General features: G+C 44.8%; 1 protein-coding gene across 1 annotated transcript; it reads left to right on the top strand.

Annotated features, from left to right (window-relative positions):
- The first annotated feature begins 1175 nt into the window (after positions 1–1175).
- On the top strand, positions 1176–15567 carry LOC123399775 (meiosis-specific protein PAIR2). The gene is made up of 30 exons (XM_045094158.1): positions 1176–1226; positions 1328–1384; positions 3244–3340; positions 3433–3501; positions 3614–3706; positions 3819–3942; positions 4605–4674; positions 4747–4788; positions 4935–5063; positions 5144–5251; positions 5386–5428; positions 5497–5535; positions 5648–5772; positions 5977–5989; positions 6102–6172; positions 6247–6351; positions 6436–6586; positions 7148–7233; positions 7334–7391; positions 7496–7635; positions 7762–7869; positions 8022–8045; positions 10978–11162; positions 11396–11522; positions 11725–12097; positions 12213–12271; positions 13080–13116; positions 13266–13618; positions 14235–14318; positions 14627–15567. Exons 1-29 carry the CDS (start codon positions 1224–1226, stop codon positions 14280–14282), a joined length of 2937 nt encoding a protein of 978 aa, XP_044950093.1. The 5' UTR covers positions 1176–1223; the 3' UTR covers positions 14283–14318; positions 14627–15567.
- The last annotated feature ends 7839 nt before the right edge of the window (positions 15568–23406 follow it).

Below are 23406 nucleotides of genomic sequence, written 5' to 3' on the forward strand. Positions count from 1 at the left end.
TCTTCTTCTTCTTCTTCATCGATCTAGGATGGGTTCCAGGCCGGCACCCTGGGATAGCAAGGATGGACGTCGTTCTTCTTTTGTCGTTTATTTTTGTCTGTAGTCGGACCCTGCTCTTACTCTTGATGATTATGTAATGTACTGATGTGACTCTGATGTAGCTTGTGGTGAGTGTAAGCCAATTCCATATATCTCTTCTTTTCAGTACATGTACTTGTAACGATATCCATTCTTGCGACACGACGAGATGCGCTTCTATCCCTGACAAGGCCCTCGTGCCAAATTGAGGATATGGTCGCATCTTGGGCGTGACAGTCCCACACGCAGAGGAGGCGCGTGATGCGGGGCATGCTCGACATGCAGTCGCCAGCCTTCCTCCTCTCGCTGGCGCTCATGGTCACCGCGTCCAGTCAAGGAGGCTGGGGCGGCGCGAGGGGCGGCGACGACCAGATCAGAGGGAGGGAATCGCCAACCTTCCTCCTCTCGCTGGCGCTCATGGTTGCCGTGTCTAGACGGAGAGGCTGGGGACGACGCGAGGGGCGACGACTAGATCAGAGGGAGGGAATCACCAACCTTCCTCCTTTCGCTGGCGCTCATGGTTGCCGTGTCTAGACGGAGAGGCTGGGGACGACGGGAGGGGCGACGACGACTAGATCTGAGGGAGGGAGAGGGTTGGGCGAGCGGAGACGACACACGAATACGGGAGGGGCGACGGATAGGGTCTCCACACGGCGTGCTGGTCCTTTTATACGCTTGGATGCAAAATGACTATAATACCCTCGGCGGGGCGCTGGAATTACAGGTGGTGGCACGCTACGAAGTTCAACTATTCATTCCTACAGTGCGAGGGCTCGATCCGACGGCAGACTTCCTCCTATGACTCGATTCAACGGTCCAGATCGCATTAAGCAAACGAAACGGACGGCCGAATGTGTCAAATGGCTGAGAGCGCACGATGCTGTCCGCGAATCTGTAGGATTCGAAGCGCTCCACAACTCAAACAGAGCGAGACTTCTCCACCTGTCACGAGCGAAAAGGTAACACTGCCTCGGGGCTGGAGCAACTGCCCCGTCCTCTACAAGTACCCCTCCCATACCAAACCCCTCACGTCACCAGTCACCACTCACCACCCTCTCTCCTCTCTCTCTCCCCCCACCCCTCCCTCCCTCCCTCCCTCCCTCCCACGCGCACACACAGCACACGCCCACCACCAGGGCGGCAAAATGGTGAGTTCTCCCGCGCCGCCGCCCCCATCTCGTGGCCGCACCGCCGCCTGCGCTTCCCGCGTGCTAACCGGCGCCCCGTCGCTCTTCTCCGGTGGATGCAGGTGATGGCTCAGAAGACCAAGGAGGCGGAGATCACGGAGCAGGACTCGCTGCTTCTAGTAAGTCACCCACCCACCTCCCCCCTCCCCTCTCACCCCCGTCCCTCGCTTCGGTTCCGCGCGATTCGAGTTGCTTCCGTCGGTGGTTTCGTGTCGGTCGGTCGAGATTTCCTCCTGCGGTTCCCCGAGAAGCGCTTGCCCTCGGATTTGGTCGCTCGGTTGGCCGTAGCGCGCGAGCTTTGCGGGTTCGATTTGGGCCGATTCGTACTCCCGGGGCGTCGGAATCGTTTCGTTCTGGTCGGGGTTTTTTTGGGGTGGATTTTGGTGCTGCTTGGGGGGGTTTTCATCGATTTCGCGCGCGGTTTTGGGCGCCATGGGGTTTTGTGGGGGTTTCTGCTCCAATGTTGCTGATGGAGAGGCGGCTAGAAGTGTCAGTAGATTCCGTTTCGGCTATCGCTCAAATGGATTTTGTTCCTAGTTTCCTCCGCGAACTGTCGGGTGCGTCCCGTCTGCTCAAACGGGCCCTCTCGCTGTTACCCCACTGATTTGATGGTTGTTCATTCATCCTGCTTGCTTGCTCGGTTTCATTTTGCGGAATTGAAGCGTGTAATCTGCTTTTCGGGAGGCTTGCCTCGTCGTTTTCCTCGATTTCGCGGGAGATTAGCGCGGAAACCACCCCCCTTATTTGCGCTGCGATTCTGAACTAGTAGTATTCTGAACGTTGGGGGAGCTGTTGAACTAATTTCGTTTGGTCGCTTTGGATTTTCCCCGTCTCGATTAGGTTAGGTCGTGGAAGTATGCTTGTGGTAATTGCGCTTACATATATAGTTAGCATTATATCTGCTGGAAATGTGGGTTCACACGTTCGACGTAGATCATATTGGTTGGTTTACTAGTTTACTCCACGATCCTTTAGTTTTCTCTGGCAATTTCCTAGTACATCGATTCTGGTGCGTTGTGGTAGAAGCTTGTATGAAGTCCAGTGCTCGAACTCTTCCTGTACCTCTGGAATTAGTTTAGTCTCGTTTTCTGTTTAATTGCTGAAGTTTGGTAGCAGCCTAAGTTCGATTCGTAACTTCACGTCCCTTTCACATTTCCAAATTCACTTGGAAAAGCAGCATGAACTTCTGTCATCTTAGTTTGAATTGGGCTGTACTAGTTCCTGTTGTTCTAGGAGTAAGATTTTCTGCTGTACACATGCTTCCAGTGGGGTAGTGAGCATCTCTATGTTTGGAGTTTTACTATTCGATCGAAGTGTGGCGTACTTTTGTGACAGATATAAGTATTGTTTCTTGTGCTATGCTTGTGAGTTTTTGAATGTATGTTCTGCCTTTAGGAATTATCCGAGGTTAGCAAACCTCTCTTGCCATGTTTGGGAACCAACTCTTAAACTGTAGTGTCCTCATCAAATATTAATTGGGAGTGGTTGACAAGTACGTTGCAGGATTATTGGTTTATCATCAGGTTTTGACAAGCTGGGTGGTTAATTTCCTATATGACATGATATGTCTTGTTTACATTTTTCTTATACCTGTTTTCCCTGAATTGCAATGTATTGATCTCTGTTCACTTAACAGATTTGCTTATCATACCAATATGTGTTCCTGTATTTGCATGGGCAAACTGTTCCTGGTGTTTAATCGAAGAAATCTATCACACACTCTTTATTGCATATGTATGTGTTTGAATAAAACATTATTGAAAAATATAAATGTATTTTTTTGTGAATTCTGTGCTTAACTCTGAGCTTGTTTTTCAGTAACCCAATTTGATATGATGTTGGTAGGTTTTCTATTGCTGAAGTACTGGGCTATTTCAATAGATATGTATACGATCTGGTGAAAATCATAGCATAGTGCGTAATTTGAAGTTATTCATAGAGCTATTTGGATAACATTGGTAATCTGTTGACCAAACAGACAAGGAATTTGCTCCGGATTGCTATATACAACATCAGCTACATCAGAGGTCTATTTCCTGAGAAGTACTTCAATGATAAGTCTGTTCCGGCACTAGGTCAGGATTGGTGCCTAGTATATATATGTAATATCTACATTCTGCATGAAATTATTAGCTCAAAGTCTCAAACGACCTTATATTTGTTGCAGAGATGAAGATTAAGAAGCTGATGCCCATGGATCCTGAATCCAGGAGGTTGATTGATTGGATGGAGAAAGGTAATATATGTCTTAGACAACTTGAGCTCATTCAATCAGTTTGCTGTTTTATGATTATATGTTTCAGATGTGATTTTCTTATGCGTTTGTCTGATTAACTTTCTGATTCTAGGTGTCTATGATGCCTTACAAAAGAAATATCTCAAGACCCTTCTCTTCTGTATATGTGAGAAGGAGGAAGGGCCAATGATTGAAGAGTATGCTTGTGAGTATCACCGGGTGGAGTTTGCTAACGTGTAGCGTATTAAGTTGGACTGACATTGATGATGGATCATATGCCCTACATTTGCTTATCATGTGTCATAATTATCCTGCAGTCTCATTTAGCTACCCCAACACAAACGGGGAGGAAGTTGCAATGAACATGAGTCGCACAGGGAGCAAAAAGAATAGTACCACATTCAAGTCAAATTCAGCAGAAGTCACTCCTGATCAGATGAGGTGCTATCTTGCATATCCCTTTTTGGATGCTAAAATTTGTTTTTGTTGTTAGTCTTTTGTTCTCCTAAGAGTTAATTTGTGAAGGGTGTTTTTATGTGTATACTGTAGTCGTCATAGTACAGTAATACTGCATACACACTGGTATAATTTCAAAGATGTGGCCTCATAAAGTGAAGGCATAGGAGTTCAGTGTTCTGTTTTTCTCTATGATAGTGTGTGAAAACTAAAGTTATGAGGAGCTATTATTCACCTCTTGACAATTAGTACTAGTTGAATTTATAAGTTGCTCTTAGTTTTTCTGCCTGACTTGCAGAATTCTTGTACTGAAGGTATGAGATAGTTGAGGTTTCAGTGTGGTTTTGTTATATACATCCTGCAGATCAGTTTGTGAACTACTCCCTCCGTTCCTTAATATAAGTCTTTGTAAAGGTTTCACTAATGAACTACATACGGATGTATATAGACATACTTTAGACTATAGATTCACTCATTTTGCTCCGTATGTAGACCTTTATTGAAATCTCTTAAAAGACTTATATTTAGGAACGGAGGGAGTACTATTCATTGGGTTCATATGTGCATGTTATTGTCAACATCAATATTGTCAGCTGTAACCAGTGGTAAAATGGTAATATCCTGACGTGACAACGGTTTCCTTTTAGGAGCTCTGCTTGTAAGATGATCAGAACGCTGGTTTCACTTATGAGGACCTTGGACCAAATGCCAGAGGAGGTAATCTTGACTTTCTGTATTTTGGGTACATTGGATTGTGCTGTGCTGATTCTGTCGCTTGCTTGTGTTCAGCGAACCATTCTAATGAAGCTGCTATACTATGATGAGACCACAGTGAGTGCCTTTGTTTCTAGTTACTGAAACCTGCAGCTGCCATCGTAGATAACCTGATTCTTTTGTTCTGTAGAAATAAGGATTTAGCTTTTCTTCTTCTGTATAACTTTGTTGGTGGAAGCTTACAGATTTTATTATGTTGCCAGCCTGAGGATTACGAGCCTCCCTTTTTCAAGGGTTGTGCTGAGAACGAGGCCGTAAATATATGGAACAAGAACCCCTTGAAGATGGAAGTGGGGAACGTCAATAGCAAGCATCTTGTATTAGCTTTGAAGGTAGTAGAAATTACAGCGTCTGTCCAGAATTCTTTTTGGGTTTTTTGGATCAATTTCTCATATTTGCTTTGTTTATGCAGGTTAAGAGTGTCCTTGATCCATGTGATGCTAATGATGCTAACAGTGACGATGACAAGATGAGCTTGGGTCGTGAATCTGACCATGATGATGACTTTACGGACACTGAGGTAAAGGCCAAAAGAATCATATAACTGATAATTTTAGTAACATTATCTGTAATTTGCTCTTTTTTCAGTTATGAACATGTGGTACCTCCTTCTTGCATGAAAATGTCCATGCTTATACATCCTGATTCTATTAGGTTCGCCCATCTGAAGTGGATCGTTACGTCGTTGCTCCTAATGGTAACATTTATTCCATGATGCTCTCATTGTATTTAATGTTTTTGGTGCTAATATACTTGCTGCAACAGATGGAAATGGCAGAGGTCAAAGTGGTACAAACTCAGAAGGTCAGTTATTGGTTCAAGAGAGCTTTGTTTGCTCATACATATATGCAATCTTTACATGCAGACATGATCTATGTGTATGTGTTTGCTCTTCTCTAACTTCATATGTTCACAGATGAAACTCAAGATGCTGCTCATGAGGAAGAGCTAACAGCTCAAGTAAGAGCATGGATATGCTCAGGAGACATGGGTACTGTTAATGCTTCAGATGTCCTTTCCAACTACCCTGACATATCATTGGTAATTCTTGCTGTCATCTTCCCTTTTATGACAAGTATTGATATTTCGGTTGATTATTGTTCTACTTCAGTCACTAGATATGTGAGCAAGTGACAGATATCTTTACAGTGTTAGTCCACCAGTGTATGTAAACAGACCATGCCTCGATACACTTTACAAGTTTTCCGGCTTGCTACTAATAAATGCCTGTTGAATGCTTTGCAGGAAATGGTGGAAGGTAATGCAGAAACAATTCTCTGTGCTTGTCAGATTAATCTCGTAAAACAGAGGCATTCTTTCTGCATTCTCATTCAAGTCTTGAATTGCTAAAGTAATGACTCACTTTTCAGATATTTTGGAGAGGCTACTTAAAGATGGTTTACTTTCCAGGGCAGGCAAGGATGGTTATGCTGTTAACAAGGTCAACCTAAGTAACAGTATTGTCTACCACATGCTATATTGTTCTTCACTAACATGATTATTTCCTGACTACAGGTTACTGATCCCAAGACACCCTACATAAAGAAAGAGGTTGCCACGCACAATGTTTCACCTACTGAAGGAACCAAAAACAATGATGGAGATCTGATGTACATGAAGGTACCGTCCTTAAACCCTTGATGGTTATTCTGTTAACAAAGTCAATGCATGGGAATTTCCCCTAACATAATATTGTCATTACAGGCATTATACCACGCACTTCCAATGGATTATGTGACTGTAGCTAAGCTTCAGGGCAAGCTTGATGGCGAAGCCAACCAGAGCACAGTCCGAAAGTTGATTGACAAAATGGTGCAAGATGGATACATTAAGAATTCAGCCAACAGAAGATTAGGTACCTACTTAAATTTATATGTATGAAGTCAACCTTTTCGAAAATCTGTATGAAATCTAAGATGCCTGGACTGTATCCTCTGTCCTTCTGGATGGTTCACGTGTTATTTGTTCTTTTAGTAAAGTTGGCCAGCCAGTGAAGAAGAATAAGCCAGGCAGTAATCTCATTTTCATTTCCTATAAAGATTTGCTGCTGGGACTCAAATGATTACTTTTTGCATGTTGATCAATTGCATTTTTGAGAAAACTGTTGCATAGCACCCCTGAAGGAAGACCATTTTCTTAATGAAAAATGTTGTTTACCAGTAATACTTGCAGGCTGATCTTTCTTGGATAAAATGTGTCAGCTGGAAAGCTTCATAAGTTTTTGTGTTTGCTGCAAACTAATCATTGTTAGGCTAATAAGCGATCCTGTCATTTTTCTGTTCCCATTATACTGTAATAAAACAAACACATATCTTCTAGATTCGATCAGTTGATCATGTAAGTACACATCTTCCATGTTATGCAGTTTACTACATTTGTTCTCTTCACAAAATACATGTCAACCTGTGTCTCACAGGCAAAGCTGTCATTCACTCTGAAGTCACCAACAGAAAGCTCCTTGAGATAAAGAAGATACTGGAAGTTGATATCACTGAAGATATGGTATGACTATCGGTTCCAAGTTTTGTGCACTACTTCTGTAGTAATTCTGCAACTCATTTGGGCATACCCGATCCATCTCAATCTATGTTACATCATGCAGGCAATTGATACCAACGCAAGGCCTGCTGAGTGTGACCGCAGAGATCACGAAATGACTGGTGAGTGGAAACAGTGATCCACATTTTCATGTTCAGGCTCTTACCTCTTGTCACATTGGGTTTGGCAGCAGTTGCTAAACCCTAGCATTTACCTCGTTCCACAGATCAGGAAATGAAAGATGGCTCGACAAACGGCCGCTTCCAGTCAGTTGGATCTGATCTTACCCGCACACGGGAGCTACCGGAGCAGCAGCAGCAGCAGAATAACAAAGACCCAAGCAGGACTCCCACCAGCAATCGCGAGGTATGACCGAAGCCTGATTGGAACCCCCCAAGTAGTCAAGAATTTTGCAGTGTTGAGACCCTGAGCAAGAGCAACCACAGCATATGTATAGCTGAAACGTGATAAACTGTGATGCATTCCGTGCAGCCGGCTACGTCCCTGGAGAGTGGGGTGCTCGGGCAAAGGACCAGGAAGTCTCTGGCTGGCAACGAGTCGATGTGCACGCCGGACAAGCGGACCAGGAAGACCAGCATGGTAAGAAAAAAGTTCCACCTTCCTTCACTTAACCAAACTGATCAAATCCACAAATCTCACGCATGTGTGATGTTCATCACCCTGTCAGTTGCATCAGTTAACAGTTTGGTACTGTGTGAACCATAAGCTTTACCACCCGTGAACTGTTGCAGGTGAAGGAGCCGATCCTCCAGCAGGTCAAGCGGCAGAAGTCCGTGGTTCAGTGAGGCGGCACGGAACCTCAAGGAGCCTCAGCGCAACTAACATCGTAGGTCAGGCGAAGAAGCAGATATCCACCCCTAGTTCAGTACTTCAGTTCGTTGGTTCAGGTGCTTGAAACTTGTGAAGATAGCGACGACGGAGCACCCCCCGGCAGATGTAGATCCTTGTCCCTAGCTCTATCCTTGGTAGCAAGACGTAAACGAGAGAGATGTGTGCCCCCTGAGACGTGTTGTTCGTGATGTTTGTTTCACGGGAGACTGTACTGAGACCATTTTTGCCTGAATGCTGGAACGTAGCATCATTTATATATGTATTCGTCATTAGTTAAAAATGCTTCACGGCATGGTTTTTCTGCATCTATTTGAACTTTTGTACTGAATCGGAGCAAGTCATTTTCTGCTGTCTTTGGTGCTGTTGCTGTAGCTACTGTTCTGTGGTCTGTACGCCGGCGAGCACTTGCTTGCCGTATGACGGAAGTATTTCCGCCTGGGGCCTGGGCGGTGCGGCATTGATGGCCTGTAGACAGCCTTACCCAGGGCCGTGCTGAATCAGTACACCTGTGCTGCTAAGGGCATGACCAACGGGCCACGCTGAACGGGTGCTCCAGGTGCCACATCATCTTGTCAGACGCCACCTCCGTCGAATGTGCTGCCTGAAGACGGAAACAGACTCCTGCAGAAGAATTCGGCTCCTCCCTGACAAAAGCTACGAGGCAGTCACTCGGGCGACGCAGTGTGAGCTTCGTGATATAATGGTGTAAGATAATGACATAAAAAAATAGCCTCCGTTGGATGATTATGGAACACACCATGGCTTTGTTTAAATTTATCTACGTAGAAGAGGTGAGGCATACCCAGGTGATGCCACCATAGTTCATGCCCTAAGCCATCTAGCGTTACGGCCGTGCTGGGTCACTGTAGCAGTTCATTCGTTGTCGGTTTGAGTTACTGGCGCGGCGGCCACGTCTCCTGGAGGTCGCTGTGCAAGTGCAAGTGCAAGGCGTCCGGCCGATTAAATTTGGTCCGAAGTACTAGCACGTCGTAGATCAATCTTGGTTTTGCATTTGGGGCTCTGCTTTACCAGGCTGTCGATCTGCTCGGCGTTCTTGCGCAAAAAAGACGGTTCTTCCGATGAATCACACGGCTAAGGCTGCGTCTTGCAGTCTTGCTACACATCGTCAGCTTGATAACGAAGTTGCTCTCTTTTATGCGTGTATAAGAGCATCTCTAACAGACCCAGTTTGCACTTCAGTGTAAACTGGGTTGTAGTTTCAAAAACGTGTTGCGTAGAACAGACACGTCAAACAGAACTGTAAATTTAATTATTCAAACTACGCGGGAGATTAATTCAAAATGCGTTCGAAGACGTGGTCCTAACCCTAAACAAACCAAACTTAGGTCACCGGAGCTCGCAGGGTGCGGCCGTGCCGTCGCCAGAGTGCATTCACTCCTCGTCGGAGTCGTCGTCGACGTAGATGACGACAGATTTCCCTTTCTCGCGCGCCTTTGGCGGCCTCCTGCTCGCGGTGGAGGCGGTCCTGCTCGAGGCCCTTGTCGAGCAAGAGCTGATCGATGTCGACCTCACGACGGCGGCGCTTGGCGTCGTGTTCGACCTCCTCCGCGGAGCGCGCCGCGATTGCGTCGGTCACCGTGGCGAGGACCTCCTCGGGGACGAAGTTCTCGCGGGTCACCGAGCCCTCGAAAGCGGCCGGATCGTAGATCTCGAAGCCGTCCTCGTCGACGGCGACCTCGCGGGCCGGAGTGTATGGCGACGACGCCGTGGTGGAGAGGGTCCAGGTGCCGGAGGAGCTCCCCTCCTCGAACTCAGGCGGTGGCGGATCGGGAGGCGCGGGTGCGGCGGGAGGCGCGGGGGCCGGCACGAGACCGCGGCAGATGTCGAACTCCTCGGTCTCCCGCCGCAGCAGCGACGCCGGCACTGAGAGCCCCCTCCCCGTCCACTTATGCGACGACCGCTTCCGCGGGCGACGCACCTGCGCTGCTCCTGCTGTAGATGTGGAGGAAGGGCGTCCATGGCGAGCGAATCGGACGGCTGGAGCTAGGGAAGGGAGGGGAACGGCGACGACGAATTCGACGACGGAGATGAGGGTTTGGCCCCGCAAATGAGAGCCCAAACGGCTTTTATGCCTACCCCGCGTATATTTAAGGATTCGCGAAAAAGTTTGCGGGCCGGGCTGCAGATGCGGAGTCTGCTCTGCGCAGCAAACTGGACCCGGCCCGCAAACTCGCCGAAACTTTACGGTTTTCGCTATTGTAACAAACTCTCCTCTCTACTTAATAATTAATATATGAGGCAATTTAACTGCAAAAAGAAAATATATGAGGTAATTTTTTTTGCTTCGGTTAAAATAAATAAATAATAGTTTAAAAATAAGATGACGAATTTGCAATTATATATCCCGACAACTATATAAACGCACCAAATTGTATACGCCGAATTCGGACCAAGGTCTTGATGCCTAGTCGAATATTATTTTCAGAGCTAGTAAAACATGACTTCAATCCGTTTTATTTCTTAGAAATTAAATAAACTTTACCTAAGAATATAATTAAAGAAACTTGAACACGATACACAAATTCGAAGTGCCGCTGGAGCTTTTCTCTCCCAACCGGACCGTCCAATACTTGAACCCCAAACGTTTTTTGCTAATTCGATTCGATTCGATTCGAAGTGCTCTGGAATCTGATCTCCGAACGTTTTTTTTTTTTGTGTGTGTGTGCGGGCTGCGGGGTGGAGTCTGAACGCTGAGGCCCAAACACGCGCGAGCGAACGCCTGGGCCGCCGCGACCGACAGGCCAGGAGCCCCGCCCCGCGATGCCGCCGAAGCCGCACGCCGCCGGCGGCGGCAGCTTCGAGTACTGCGAGCTGTGCCGCCGCAACCACGACCAGGGCCGGCGCCACCGCTACTTCCCCGCTCACCGCGCCGCTCTCGCGGCCGCGCTCTCCGGCTTCCACGCCAAGCTCGCCGACCTCCGCCGCGCGCTCCTCCACCCCTCCACGCCTGGCCCCCGCTCCCGCCTCTGGTGCCCCTTCTGCTCCGCCGACCTCGTCGACCTCGACAGCCGCTTCGCCTGGTAGCTTCCGCCTACTCCTCATGGCCGTCCCTCTACACCTAGGGTTTTTTGCTTTAGATGCACCGTTTCTAGCCACAGTGGCTTGGACTTTGGATGGCCCAATAGAACATGAGATCGAGCGCTGGTAGCACATCGGGATCAGGGGTTGTTGGAAGCATAGTAGAGTTTTTAGAAATACTGTAGACATGTCGACTTTGCGTGAAAGATATAAGCCCTGTTTTACTCTGTTGCAGTAGCAATGCGATTTACCATCTCGCGAGCGAGGAGCACCTCAAGGGCGTCAAGGATTTCCTGCGGAAGCATGGGGGCGGGATGGATCACGTTGATTCATTTAGGATTTCAGAGGATGAGCTTGCGAAGGTGCACTGCTATCCATTTTTTACCTGTATTTTCTCCTATCAGAATTGCATTATGTACCTTTTTCACAGCTCCAGTTATCTCAAAAGGTCTCTCTGGAATTTATGTATGATGTTGGCAATGAAGCAGATTAATATGTGCTCTGGAAATAGGACGATGCTGACATATTTCTGCATTGCTGATTGTTATATTTTTACAATTTCAGTGGGAGAAGGGCTGTGAGTCATCGATTACAGACGAACAGACATTGACCAAGGGCCTGGTTGGACCATCTCTGGGGCCGTTGAAAGATATCCAAAATGAATCTAGCTCTAAAATTTCGGATAGTTTTGCTGAAACTGACATCCCATCTTTTCATAATACTGCATCTTGTGTTGTTATGCCTTTACAAAGTCCTACCAATGGGGCCTATTACCCCACTAGTACAGCGTGTTACGGATCTTCCAACTCCGGAAGTGTTGCTTATTCTGCTCCTTTTGGTACTTCCGGACTGCCCGTCAAACCTTGGGTCACAACACATGAGCATCAGGGTATGCCGAGTACAAACATGTTTCATAGTGCTGATGCACAAATGAAAGGTAAGCACTAGTGTTGAAATTCTCGCTGATCTTTCACTTCTTTTTTGGTCTGGACTTTGCTAATTGACTATTCTGCAGTTTGGTTGGTACTTTGCTGATTTTTCTCCCTTTACAGGTGCTCAACCTACTTCCCTCGGAAATGGACCAAATTCACCGGCTTCTTCTTTTGTACATGTAAGTATGTAACCTGTGCACGCACACATGTGTATGTGAACAGTAGACATTTATCCTTTTGAAAAGATCACAAGCAGCCTTGTGTATTCTGTTCATTATTTAACAGTCATTCTGTAAATAAGTTCTACTAAGAAATTTGGAGTGCTGATTAGTGCTGAAGTGCTGATTAGTAGACTATGCAAGGAGAAGCTACGGTTAGTTAATGTTGTTCGAGGTAGTATAACAATGTTAGGTATCTTGAATCTGAACAGCAGAAAGGCTAAATGAGGGGGAGACTCAGGAAACTTAAAACCATATGACGGCTTTAGTAATGTGGTTTTTTGGTGCAATCATGCTTGTAGATTTCGTTTGCAGTTATGTTTCCTTAGGCCAGTTCCTGACTACATCTGTTTAATTATATACATGCACAATTTATCTTCTTACTATGGTATTGGAGTACATCAGACATGTCACATGTGCTATTGAATTTATGTTCTGAACTGCCGCCCGCCTCTAGTTATGGCCTGTTTCTTGATGTCTTAAATCATGAGTTTACCTTTCCCCCAGTAACATAATTACAACTCTGTCATATGTTAGCAGAACTTGCACAGTATTTATTTGAAACAAATGTAACCATTTCTCTTTTCTTGTAATAAAAAGGCTTTAATTCTAGTTTATGTTTATTGTTTCTTAAAAGAAGTACCATGCACCTTTTTTTTTACAAATGTTCATATGTAATGATTTGTTGTTTATATATAAATCCCTGTTCCGTGGTGCATGATTGGCATCTCTTTTTTTTACAATCATTTTGAATTATCTGCCCTTGCAGGTCCAACAGGGCCACTCCGGAGGAAAATTCAATCAGGGTATTGGACACTGCACTTTTTGTAGTATATATTTTCCTTGCACTAATCTGAATGTGACAATGCTGCAGCTTTAGCAACAAAATATATATCTAGTTAATTCCTTCTCGATCCATGCATGAAATTTTATGTTATATCGTTGTGTTATGAAGGACTGAAAGCAAATGTGCATACTGGTGCTCCTCCTCCTTGGTTAGAAGCTAGTGAGCATGATCCAAAGAATGTGTCACTTCTATCTTCTCTGAAAGGAAAATCGAGAAAACTCAACCCAAAGCGTGTTGGAGCTGCATGGGCAGAGAGGAGAAGAGCTGAAATGGAAATGGAAAAGCGAGGTGAAGTTGTTCCAGAAATGCCTGATGCTAGTTGGCTCCCTAATTTTGGTGGTGTCTGGCAATCTGGTTCGCGAAAGGAATCTAGGAAAGAGTTTGAGAAAAATCATAAGCTTCAAGAGAAGAACAATCCTGAGTTACTCCCTGAGATAAAACCATATATCAGCAAAAGGATGGTAAATGTGTTTTCTCACTTTCTCCTCAATCTTTTCTAGTATATGTTTACTTTGGTGTTCAGGACTTCCGTGTGTAAGCAAGTAATCTCTGACCTTTTGCTATTCTTCAGTCAATGGTCTTCTTACACCATTAAGATTAGAGCATTAATTTTCTTCTGACTTGCCTCAAACGTTGAGTAAATAAAATCAATTACCCTAGCTGCTTTGTTACTCGTTTGATTTCTCTTGATTCCCGATAGAAGCATTATACGTGGCATAACTGCATAAATTCATCCGTGAGATCTGTGTCATTTAATGAGGCTTACAACTGCAGTAACAGTTAAGATGAACTATTCCACTCTTGTCAATCATACGGTAGTTTGGAATGAAGTTTCATTATATGGTTGTATGCTAGAACAAAACATGGACTGCATTGAGAGATTAGTAGCATAGCATTTAAAGGAGAAATCAAGATGGGCTCTAGAGAATTCTTGTGCTATTTGGATTTCATATTGTTACAGGATTAGTGCAAGTATGCCTTAGGTGATATTTATGCATCTACTTTTCTTTATTCTTTGAATATCCTGGCTATGCTTTCGGACAGCTATCTCTTATGCTTGTCTGTTTACTATTGCAGCGTGTAAGCTCTAATAAAGATGGACAACCCGACAGCACTGTAGAATAGTGAGGAGATGTACATCGTCCTGCCAGATGCTTTATGGTACAAATCTAACTAAATATCGGAAATGGTAATTTGGAGCTTTTGACTTGTATATTCAGGAACAAGAAATCATGTTTAATTACCGAAGAACACTCCCCTTGTTCAGTTATCGCTTGATGGTGGAAATTGGATCCAATTTTGGATTGTATGGAATATTTTTTACTGAACAACACCAAGTTATGTTTGAAAACTAGATTCCATTAACCTTCCCGACTTCACGTAGCACATTAAGGAGTTTTGAAATTTCTAATAACACGTCTATGTGGGAAAAGACAAAAAATAGTAACACTGTACTTGATGCTTTCCAGGAACAGAAATCAGAGGTGCTGCAAGGAAGTCTGCACATGTGCAATTAAATGTGACATTAGGGTACTCGTAGGCGGTCCTGCTTTTGTGTTTTCCAAATGCAACGGAACCAACTGTTTCTGGCCTTTCCGTCGCTGTGCTGTTTGTTGTGTGTCAATTGTGGTCATGGTTTCCTGTAGGAGTTGTGCAAAACGGTGCAGTGGGCAGCTCTGGATCGTGTCGCGGTTGATGGAAAGTCCAGATCTCTTGGGTGCATGATTGAAGAGATCATCATCTGTAGTATGACAGCATGTGCAATGCCAATCAACCCCAGTGAACAAAAGGCGGGAACCCTTTCCAGGAAGAGTTAGCTGGCTTGTAGTGGTAAAAAAAACTTTTCATTATGTTGGTTGGTGCCTTGTTGGTCGTTTGATCGAGCGTGGATTTATTTGCTCCTGATGAGGTGATGACAGGGAGGGTCTGGAACATGGATGATTGATGGTTGCAGCTGAAGGGGTCGCAGTTGGAGCAAACTGAGAGCCTAGCCCCTGAGCTTGAGCTTGTTTGTCTGATGACATGTGAAGAGACCACGCCATTTTACTATCCTACCTGAGCTTTGGCATCTACTCCTTCCGTACCAAAATGTAAGACGTTGTTGCATTCAAATTTGAAGTGCAAAAGCAAAAAACGTCTTATGTTTTGCTACAGAGGTAGTAATTTTTTACGGGAAGATTGTTTTGTTTTAAGGTTGTTTGCCAGTTGGCCTCTAGCCTGAAGGTTATTTTTCTTACTAGATAACCCAAACGTGAGAGAATCAAGAGCATTTAGGACGGGAAGATTACATTACAAAGAGCATTCGTGTGTTGTTACCCAGTGCATCGGTCAGGTCGCTTTGCGTTTAAAGTCGGATCATCAGTGTGAATGTAATCTCGAGGAAGAGTGGTGGTGGTTGTGGGCACGGCCATTGTTTGTTGTCTGGTTGCGTGTTTTATTTTTGGGGGCGCCAACTTGCAAATCTCCGTTGTCTCTCAATTTTTTCTTTTTCTTTTTGCAGATCTTTGGGCCTGATACCTAGGACGCTCTACAGGGAACGCATTTAGTTGCAGGACAGGAGATCTCTCTCCTAAGCAATTATTGCAAGCGATGTACGTACGTAGCGTACGTTGTGGAAAAACACCCATTACCACCATGTCGACGGTGCACAGGCGCAGATCGAACCTGCAGCGTACGGTCTTCTTCTCCTCCCAAAAGATGACAACCCCGAGAGGCGCTCGCTCGCGTCGCCGTCCCGGCCACTGCTCCGGCGTCGGCGTCGCCGACGAGACGTTTGCGTGGAGGTAGGCAGGGTCGGCCAACGGCGAGGCCAAGATGATGTATTGTATGTATGTGGAGCGAAGAGGGTCTCTGTCGGCTGTCGCCGGCTCGCCCGCCGCCAGCGACGTCCCGTGACGTGCGAATATCGGCAAGATCTAGTGAGGTGCGTGTGGGTCAGGAGCCGCTCGGCCTCGCTGTCACGGACGAGCCACGCCTCGCTACAGTGAACGCATTACACAAGCTCTCTTTTCCTACGAGGCACTGTGCAAGAAGGAAAAATCAAACAAATGGAGCTTGCCGGATTTTGGAGCATCTGCTGCCGGCTCTCCCTGTACGTCTCGGCAGACGATCCGACCGGTCACAATATCTATATCTATATCTATCTATACCTATATATACCTACCTACTAATAAAACACCTATTGCTTCTGTGGTACGTCATTAAATTTGCCCTTAAAATTCGTCAAAATTACCCACCAATACCATCCGTAAGTGACAAAAACGATTCGTTTTTAAACTTCAATTCGGCTCTTTGTTTCTCATTCTAAAGGCTGACGTTCCCGTATTTTACCACGACAACAGGCTAGGCCAACCGGTTGGGTGCGCCCCGCCCCACCCAGGAGACCCAGATTCAATCCTGACTGCAACCCTTTCTTCTACGTCGCACTTTTTCTATTTTTTTTCTCTTTTGCCTTTATTTCGATAAACTTTGCACACATGTTATCATGGATTAAAGAAATATCAAATTTGTAGACACAAAAGTTCGCACATATACAAAAAAAATGTACAATGCGTATGGATAATAAAAAAATGTACAAACCTTTTTGTTCTTCTATTTCGCACTTTTTCTATTTTTTTTCTTTTTTGCCTTTATTTCGATAAACTTTGCACACATGTTAATCATGGATTAAAGAAATGTCAAATTTGTAGACAAAAAAGTGTACAATGCGTATGGACAATAAATAATATATTTTTCTTTTATTTTGAAAAATATTGATCGTGTATTTAAAAGACTTTAAATGTGCATAGGAAAATGTTTCCGGTGTATAAGAAAACATATACAAAAATATATAATGTGTATGGAACAAAGTAGACATAGAAAATAGAAATTTCCAAAAATGTTAATCGTGTATTTTAATAATGTAAAACATGTATATAAAAAATATTCATGATGCATACAAAATATGTAAAATGCATATTAAAAAAATCAGACATCAAAACTCAATAATGTTTGTGATGTCACACGTAAAAAAATGTTTCTAATGTATAAAAAATATACAATGTTGTTTATACAAGCTTTACATAAAAAATGTCTGAGCTTTGATTTTTCATATATATAAACTGTTTTGCTAATTATTATTTTAAAAATATCGATATTGATACGCAACCTCGAACATTTGGTATGCATGTACTTACAAATTGATTGTTTTCGATGTAGCTATGTTTGCAACCAAATTAAGACTCACTTAGATTACAAATGCAAACACATATATCAGCAAGATAAAAATAATGTTCTAATGCATATGCCATCATTAATTAACAAAATAAAATTGCAAATGAAACTGTTAGTCATAGAAATTAATTAATTATAATTTTTTTACAAGGGCCAACTTCTATTAAATTTATAGCCTGTTGCAATGCACGGACATTTGTACTAGTTACAATTTAATCGGCCTCATCAAACCGGCTCTATACGTCCTCCTCATGCCTGGATGAATATGGAAGGCCCGAACACGTCTGTCACGACGGATCCTTCTCTAGGTCCGTCGTCATCACCGCCACGGTACGTCCAGCTCTCCTTGAAGTACACGTTGTCCTCTTTGTGTTTGAAAAAATTGTACGAGCAGTGTTTTTTATTCTTTTATATGTGAAACGATGGAGTCAGAGAGTTCGTCGAATGAGGAGTGTAAAGACAAGGATCTTGATGAATTAATGCGAAAGGAGTTCTTTGTTTCGACGAATTCGGACGAGGAAGATGCTGAGATTATGATGATGATGATGATGATAATGAGCATCCAAGAGAAAATGGAGATGTGGGTGGGGGAAAGGGCAACTTGAACCCATGAATTTGAGGAGCCTAGAGTATAAGCCCACATTCGGAACAAGACGCATACCATATTCTGAACTTTCTGAAGATACATTGAAATTTTTGAGGTCAGCAGTTATATGTGCAACTACTCAATAATATTGTGAATCGTTTGCGGGACCACAATAAAAACCAATGAGTTTAATGTTTAAATTGTGCATTTCAAATAAAATTTATGTCTAGACCATGTATTTCATGTTTGAATTGAGGCTTTGATACGATGAACGTGGTTGTACAATAAGACATATGAAGGGTCGTTCGACGTTGTCCGAGATCGTGTCCGCCCGCTTCCGCAAATGTTTAGGCGGCTGAATTTGTCAAGTCCGGCTGTAAATGCTCTCGATGCTCTTCTCTTTCCTGGCATGGCAGCATCGATCCACCCCCTCTCTACCGCTAGGGCTTGTAGGTGCTACCTAGCTTGGGCTAATGTTGGAAGATTAGGCAAGTTCATGATTAATTCCAGTAAATAATTCATGACTAAAACAGAAAGTACATGCAATACTCTAGCAAACCAGCAAAGCAACTAAACATGCACAACATCACCGCACAAGAAGCAGCAACTACAGCGATCATCATAAACAGATTGTGAGTAACGTACTGTTCGTTAGTTGCAGCAGGAGCGTCTGTGTTGATGACAATGTTGGTGATGATCTTTTGCTGATGGCGATGAAGACGACGATGCGTAGCACCGCCCGACTTGGGTGGTAGACGACCCGTGGTGACAAATCTGAGCACTCACGCAAAGCGCTTCCCAAAAACCTAATTCGTCCTTTTCCGGTGCAGGATCGCAAAGACATGACATACAGTCAACAAAACCTCCCCCCACCATGACTTAGATAAACCAGCAGTGTCTTGTAGGGGAACGTCGCATGGGAAACAAAAATTTTCCTACGCGCACGAAGACCTATCATGGTGATGTCCATCTACGAGAGGGGATGTGTGATCTACGTACCCTTGTAGACCGTACAGCAGAAGCGTTAGTGAACGCGGTTGATGTAGTGGAACGTCCTCACGTCCCTCGATCCGCCCGGCGAACTATCCCGCGATCAGTCCCACGATCTAGTGCCGAACGGACGACACCTCCGCGTTCAGCACACGTACAGCTCGACGATGATCTCGGCCTTCTTGATCCAGCAAGAGAGACGGAGAGGTAGAAGAGTTCTCCGGCAGTGTGACGACGCTCCGGAGGTGGGTGATGATCTTGTCTCAGCAGGGCTCCGCCCGAGCTCCGCGGAAACGCGATCTAGAGGTAAAACCGTGGAGATATGTGGTCGGGCTGCCGTGGCAAAGTTGTCTCAAATCAGCCCTAAAACCCCACTATATATAGGAGGAGGAGGGGGGAGCCTTGCCTTGGGGTCCAAGGACTCCCAAGGGGGTCGGCCGAGCCAAGGGGGAAGGTCTCCCCCCCCAAACCGAGTCCTACTTGGTTTGGAAGGTGGAGTCCTTCTTCCCTTTCCCAGCTCCTTCTTTTTTTTCTTTTCTCTTTGATTTTTCTTCCAATGCGCATAGGGCTCTTTTGGGCTGTCCCACCATCCCACTAAGGGCTGGTGCGCCACCCTCAATGCCTATGGGCTTCCCCGGGGTGGGTTGCCCCCCCCCCCGGTGAACTCCCGGAACCCATTCGTCATTCCCGGTAACTCCGAAAACCTTCCGGTAATCAAATGAGGTCATCCTATATATCAATCTTTGTTTCCGGACCATTCCAGAAACCCTCGTGACGTCTGTGATCTCATCCGGGACTCCGAACAACATTCGGTAACCAACCATATAACTCAAATACGCATAAAACAACGTCGAACCTTAAGTGTGCAGACCCTGCGGGTTCGAGAACTATGTAGACATTACCCGAGAGACTCCTCGGTCAATATCCAATAGCGGGACCTGGATGCCCATATTGGATCCTACATATTCTACGAAGATCTTATCGCTTGAACCTCAGTGCCAAGGATTCATATAATCCCGTATGTCATTCCCTTTGTCCTTCGGTATGTTACTTGCCCGAGATTCGATCGTCAGTATCCGCATACCTATTTCAATCTCTTTTATCGACAAGTCTCTTTACTCGTTCCGTAATACAAGATCCCACAACTTACACTAAGTCACATTGCTTGCAAGGCTTGTGTGTGATGTTGTATTACCGAGTGGGCCCCGAGATACCTCTCCGTCACACGGAGTGACAAATCCCAGTCTTGATCCATACTAGCTCAACGAACACCTTGGAGATACCTGTAGAGCATCTTTATAGTCACCCAGTTACGTTGCGACGTTTGATACACACAAAGTATTCCTCCGGTGTTAGTGAGTTATATGATCTCATGGTCATAGGAACAAATACTTGACACGCAGAAAACAGTAGCAATAAAATGACACGATCAACATGCTACGTCTATTAGTTTGGGTCTAGTCCATCACGTGATTCTCCTAATGACGTGATCCAGTTATCAAGCAACAACACCTTGTTCATAATCAGAAGACACTGACTATCGTTGATCAACTGGCTAGCCAACTAGAGGCTTGCTAGGGACAGTGTTTTGTCTATGTATCCACACATGTATATAAGTCTTTATTCAATACAATTATAGCATGGATAATAAACGATTATCTTGATACAGGAATTATAATAATAACTATATTTATTATTGCCTCTAGGGCATAATTCCAACAGTCTCCCACTTGCACTAGAGTCAATAATCTAGCCCTCACATGATCATGTGAATTACATTGTAATAAATCTAACACCCATACAGTTCTCGTGTTGATCATGCTTTGCCCATGGAAGAGGTTTAGTCAGCGGGTCTGCTACATTCAGATCCGTGTGCACTTTGCATATATTTACGTCCTCCCCTTCGACGTAGTCGCGGATGAGGTTGAAGCGTCGTTTGATGTGTCTGGACTTCTTGTGAAACCGTGGTTCCTTTGCTAGGGCAATGGCACCCGTGTTGTCACAGAACAGGGTTATTGGATTCAGTGCGCTTGGCACCACTCCAAGATCCGTCATGAATTGCTTCATCCAGACACCCTCCTTAGCCGCCTCCGAGGCAGCCATGTACTCCGCTTCACATGTAGAATCTTCTACGACGCTCTGCTTGGAACTGCACCAGCTTACCGCACCCCCATTAAGAATAAATACGTATCCGGCTTGCGACTTAGAGTCGTCCGGGTCTGTGTCAAAGCTTGCATCGACGTAACCTTTTACGGCGAGCTCTTCGTCACCTCCATGCATGAGAAACATCTCCTTAGTCCTTTTCAGGTACTTCAGGATATTCTTGACCGCCGTCCAGTGATCCACTCCTGGATTACTCTGGAACCTACCTGCCATACTTATGGCCAGGCTAACGTCCGGTCTAGTGCACAACATTGCATACATGATAGAACCTATGGCTGAAGCATAGGGGACGGAGCACATATGCTCTCTGTCTTCATCAGTTGCTGGGCACTGAGTCTTACTCAATCTCGTACCTTGTAAAACTAGCAAGAACCCTTTCTTGGACTGTTCCATTTTGAACCTCTTCAAAACTTTATCAAGGTATGTGCTTTGTGAAAGTCCTATCTGGCGTTTTGATCTATCCCTTTAGATCTTAATGCCTAGAATGTAAGCAGCTTCTCCTAGGTCCTTCATAGAGAAACTTTTATTCAAGTAATCCTTTATGCTCTCCAAAAACTCTACGTTGTTTCCAATCAGCAATATGTCATCCACATATAATATTAGAAACGCCACAGAGCTCCCACTCACTTTCTTGTAAATACAGGATTCTCCAACCACTTGTATAAACCCAAATGCTTTGATCACCTCATCAAAGCGTTGTTCCAACTCCGAGATGCTTGCACCAGTCCATAAATGGATCGCTGGAGCTTGCACACCTTGTTAGCATTCTTAGGATCGACAAAACCTTCGGGTTGCATCATATACAACTCTTCCTTAAGGAAACCGTTAAGGAACGCCGTTTTGACATCCATCTGCCAGATTTCATAATCGAAAAATGCAGCTATTGCTAACATGATTCTGACGGACTTAAGCATCGCTACGGGTGAGAATGTCTCATCGTAGTCAACTCCTAGAACTTGTGAAAAACCCTTTGCCACAAGTCGAACTTTATAAACGGTCACATTGCCGTCAGCGTCCGTCTTCCTCTAAAAGATCCATTTGTTCTGAATAGCCTTGCGGCCCTCAGGTAGTACCTCCAAAGTCCACACTTTGTTCTCATACATGGATCCTATCTCGGACTTCATGGCTTCTAGCCATTTGTTGGAATCTGGGCCCACCATTGCTTCTTCATAATTTGCAGGTTCATTGTTGTCTAACAACATGATTGATAAGACGGGATTACCGTACCACTCTGGAGCAGCACGTGGTCTCGTCGACCTGCGTGGTTCGACAGAAACTTGAACCGGAGTTTCATGATCATCATCATTAACTTCCTCCTCAACCGGCGTCGCAACGACAGAGGTTTCCCCTTGCCCTGCGCCACCATCCAGAGGGATGAGAGGTTCGACAACCTCGTCAAGTTCTATCTTCCTCCCACTCAATTCTCTCGAGAGAAACTCCTTCTCGAGAAAAGCTCCGTTTTTAGCAACAAACACTTTGCCCTCGGATTTGAGATAGAAGGTGTACCCAACTGTTTCTTTTGGGTAACCTATGAAGATGCACTTTTCCGCTTTGGGTTCCAGCTTTTCAGGCTGAAGCTTTTTGACATAAGCATCACATCCCCAAACTTTAAGAAACGACAACTTTGGCCTTTTGCCATACCACAGTTCGTATGGTGTCGTCTCAACGGATTTTGATGGTGCCCTATTTAAAGTGAATGCAACTGTTTCTAATGCATAACCCCAAAAAGATGTTACTCATAGAAATAGAACAACCATTATTCTCTGACTTAAAAGAGTAACCGTCTCGCAATAAACAAGATCCAAATATAATGTTCATGCTCAACGCAGGCACTAAATAACAATGATTCAAGTTCATAACTAATCCTGATGGTAACTGAAGTGAAACTGTGCCGACGGCGATTGCATCAACCTTGGAACCATTTCCTACGCGCATCGTCACTTCATCTTTCGCCAGCCTTCGTCTATTCCGCAGTTCCTGTTTCGAGTTGCAAATATGAGCAACAGAACCGGTATCGAATACCCAGGCACTACTACGAGAGCCGGTTAAGTACACATAAATAAGATGTATATCAAATATACGTGATTTTTCTTTGGCCGCCTTCTTATCAGCCAGATACTTGGGGGAATTGCGCTTCCAGTGACCCATACCCTTGCAATAGTAACACTCTGTTTCAGGCTTAGGTCCAGCTTTGGGTTTCTTCGTCGGATTGGCAACAGGCTTGCCGCTCTTCTTTGAATTACCCTTCTTGCCTTTGTCGTTTCTCTTGAAACTAGTGGTCTTATTCACCATCAACAC

Source organism: Hordeum vulgare, chromosome 5H (assembly GCF_904849725.1).
Source record: "Hordeum vulgare subsp. vulgare chromosome 5H, MorexV3_pseudomolecules_assembly, whole genome shotgun sequence".
Taxonomy (NCBI): domain Eukaryota; kingdom Viridiplantae; phylum Streptophyta; class Magnoliopsida; order Poales; family Poaceae; genus Hordeum; species Hordeum vulgare.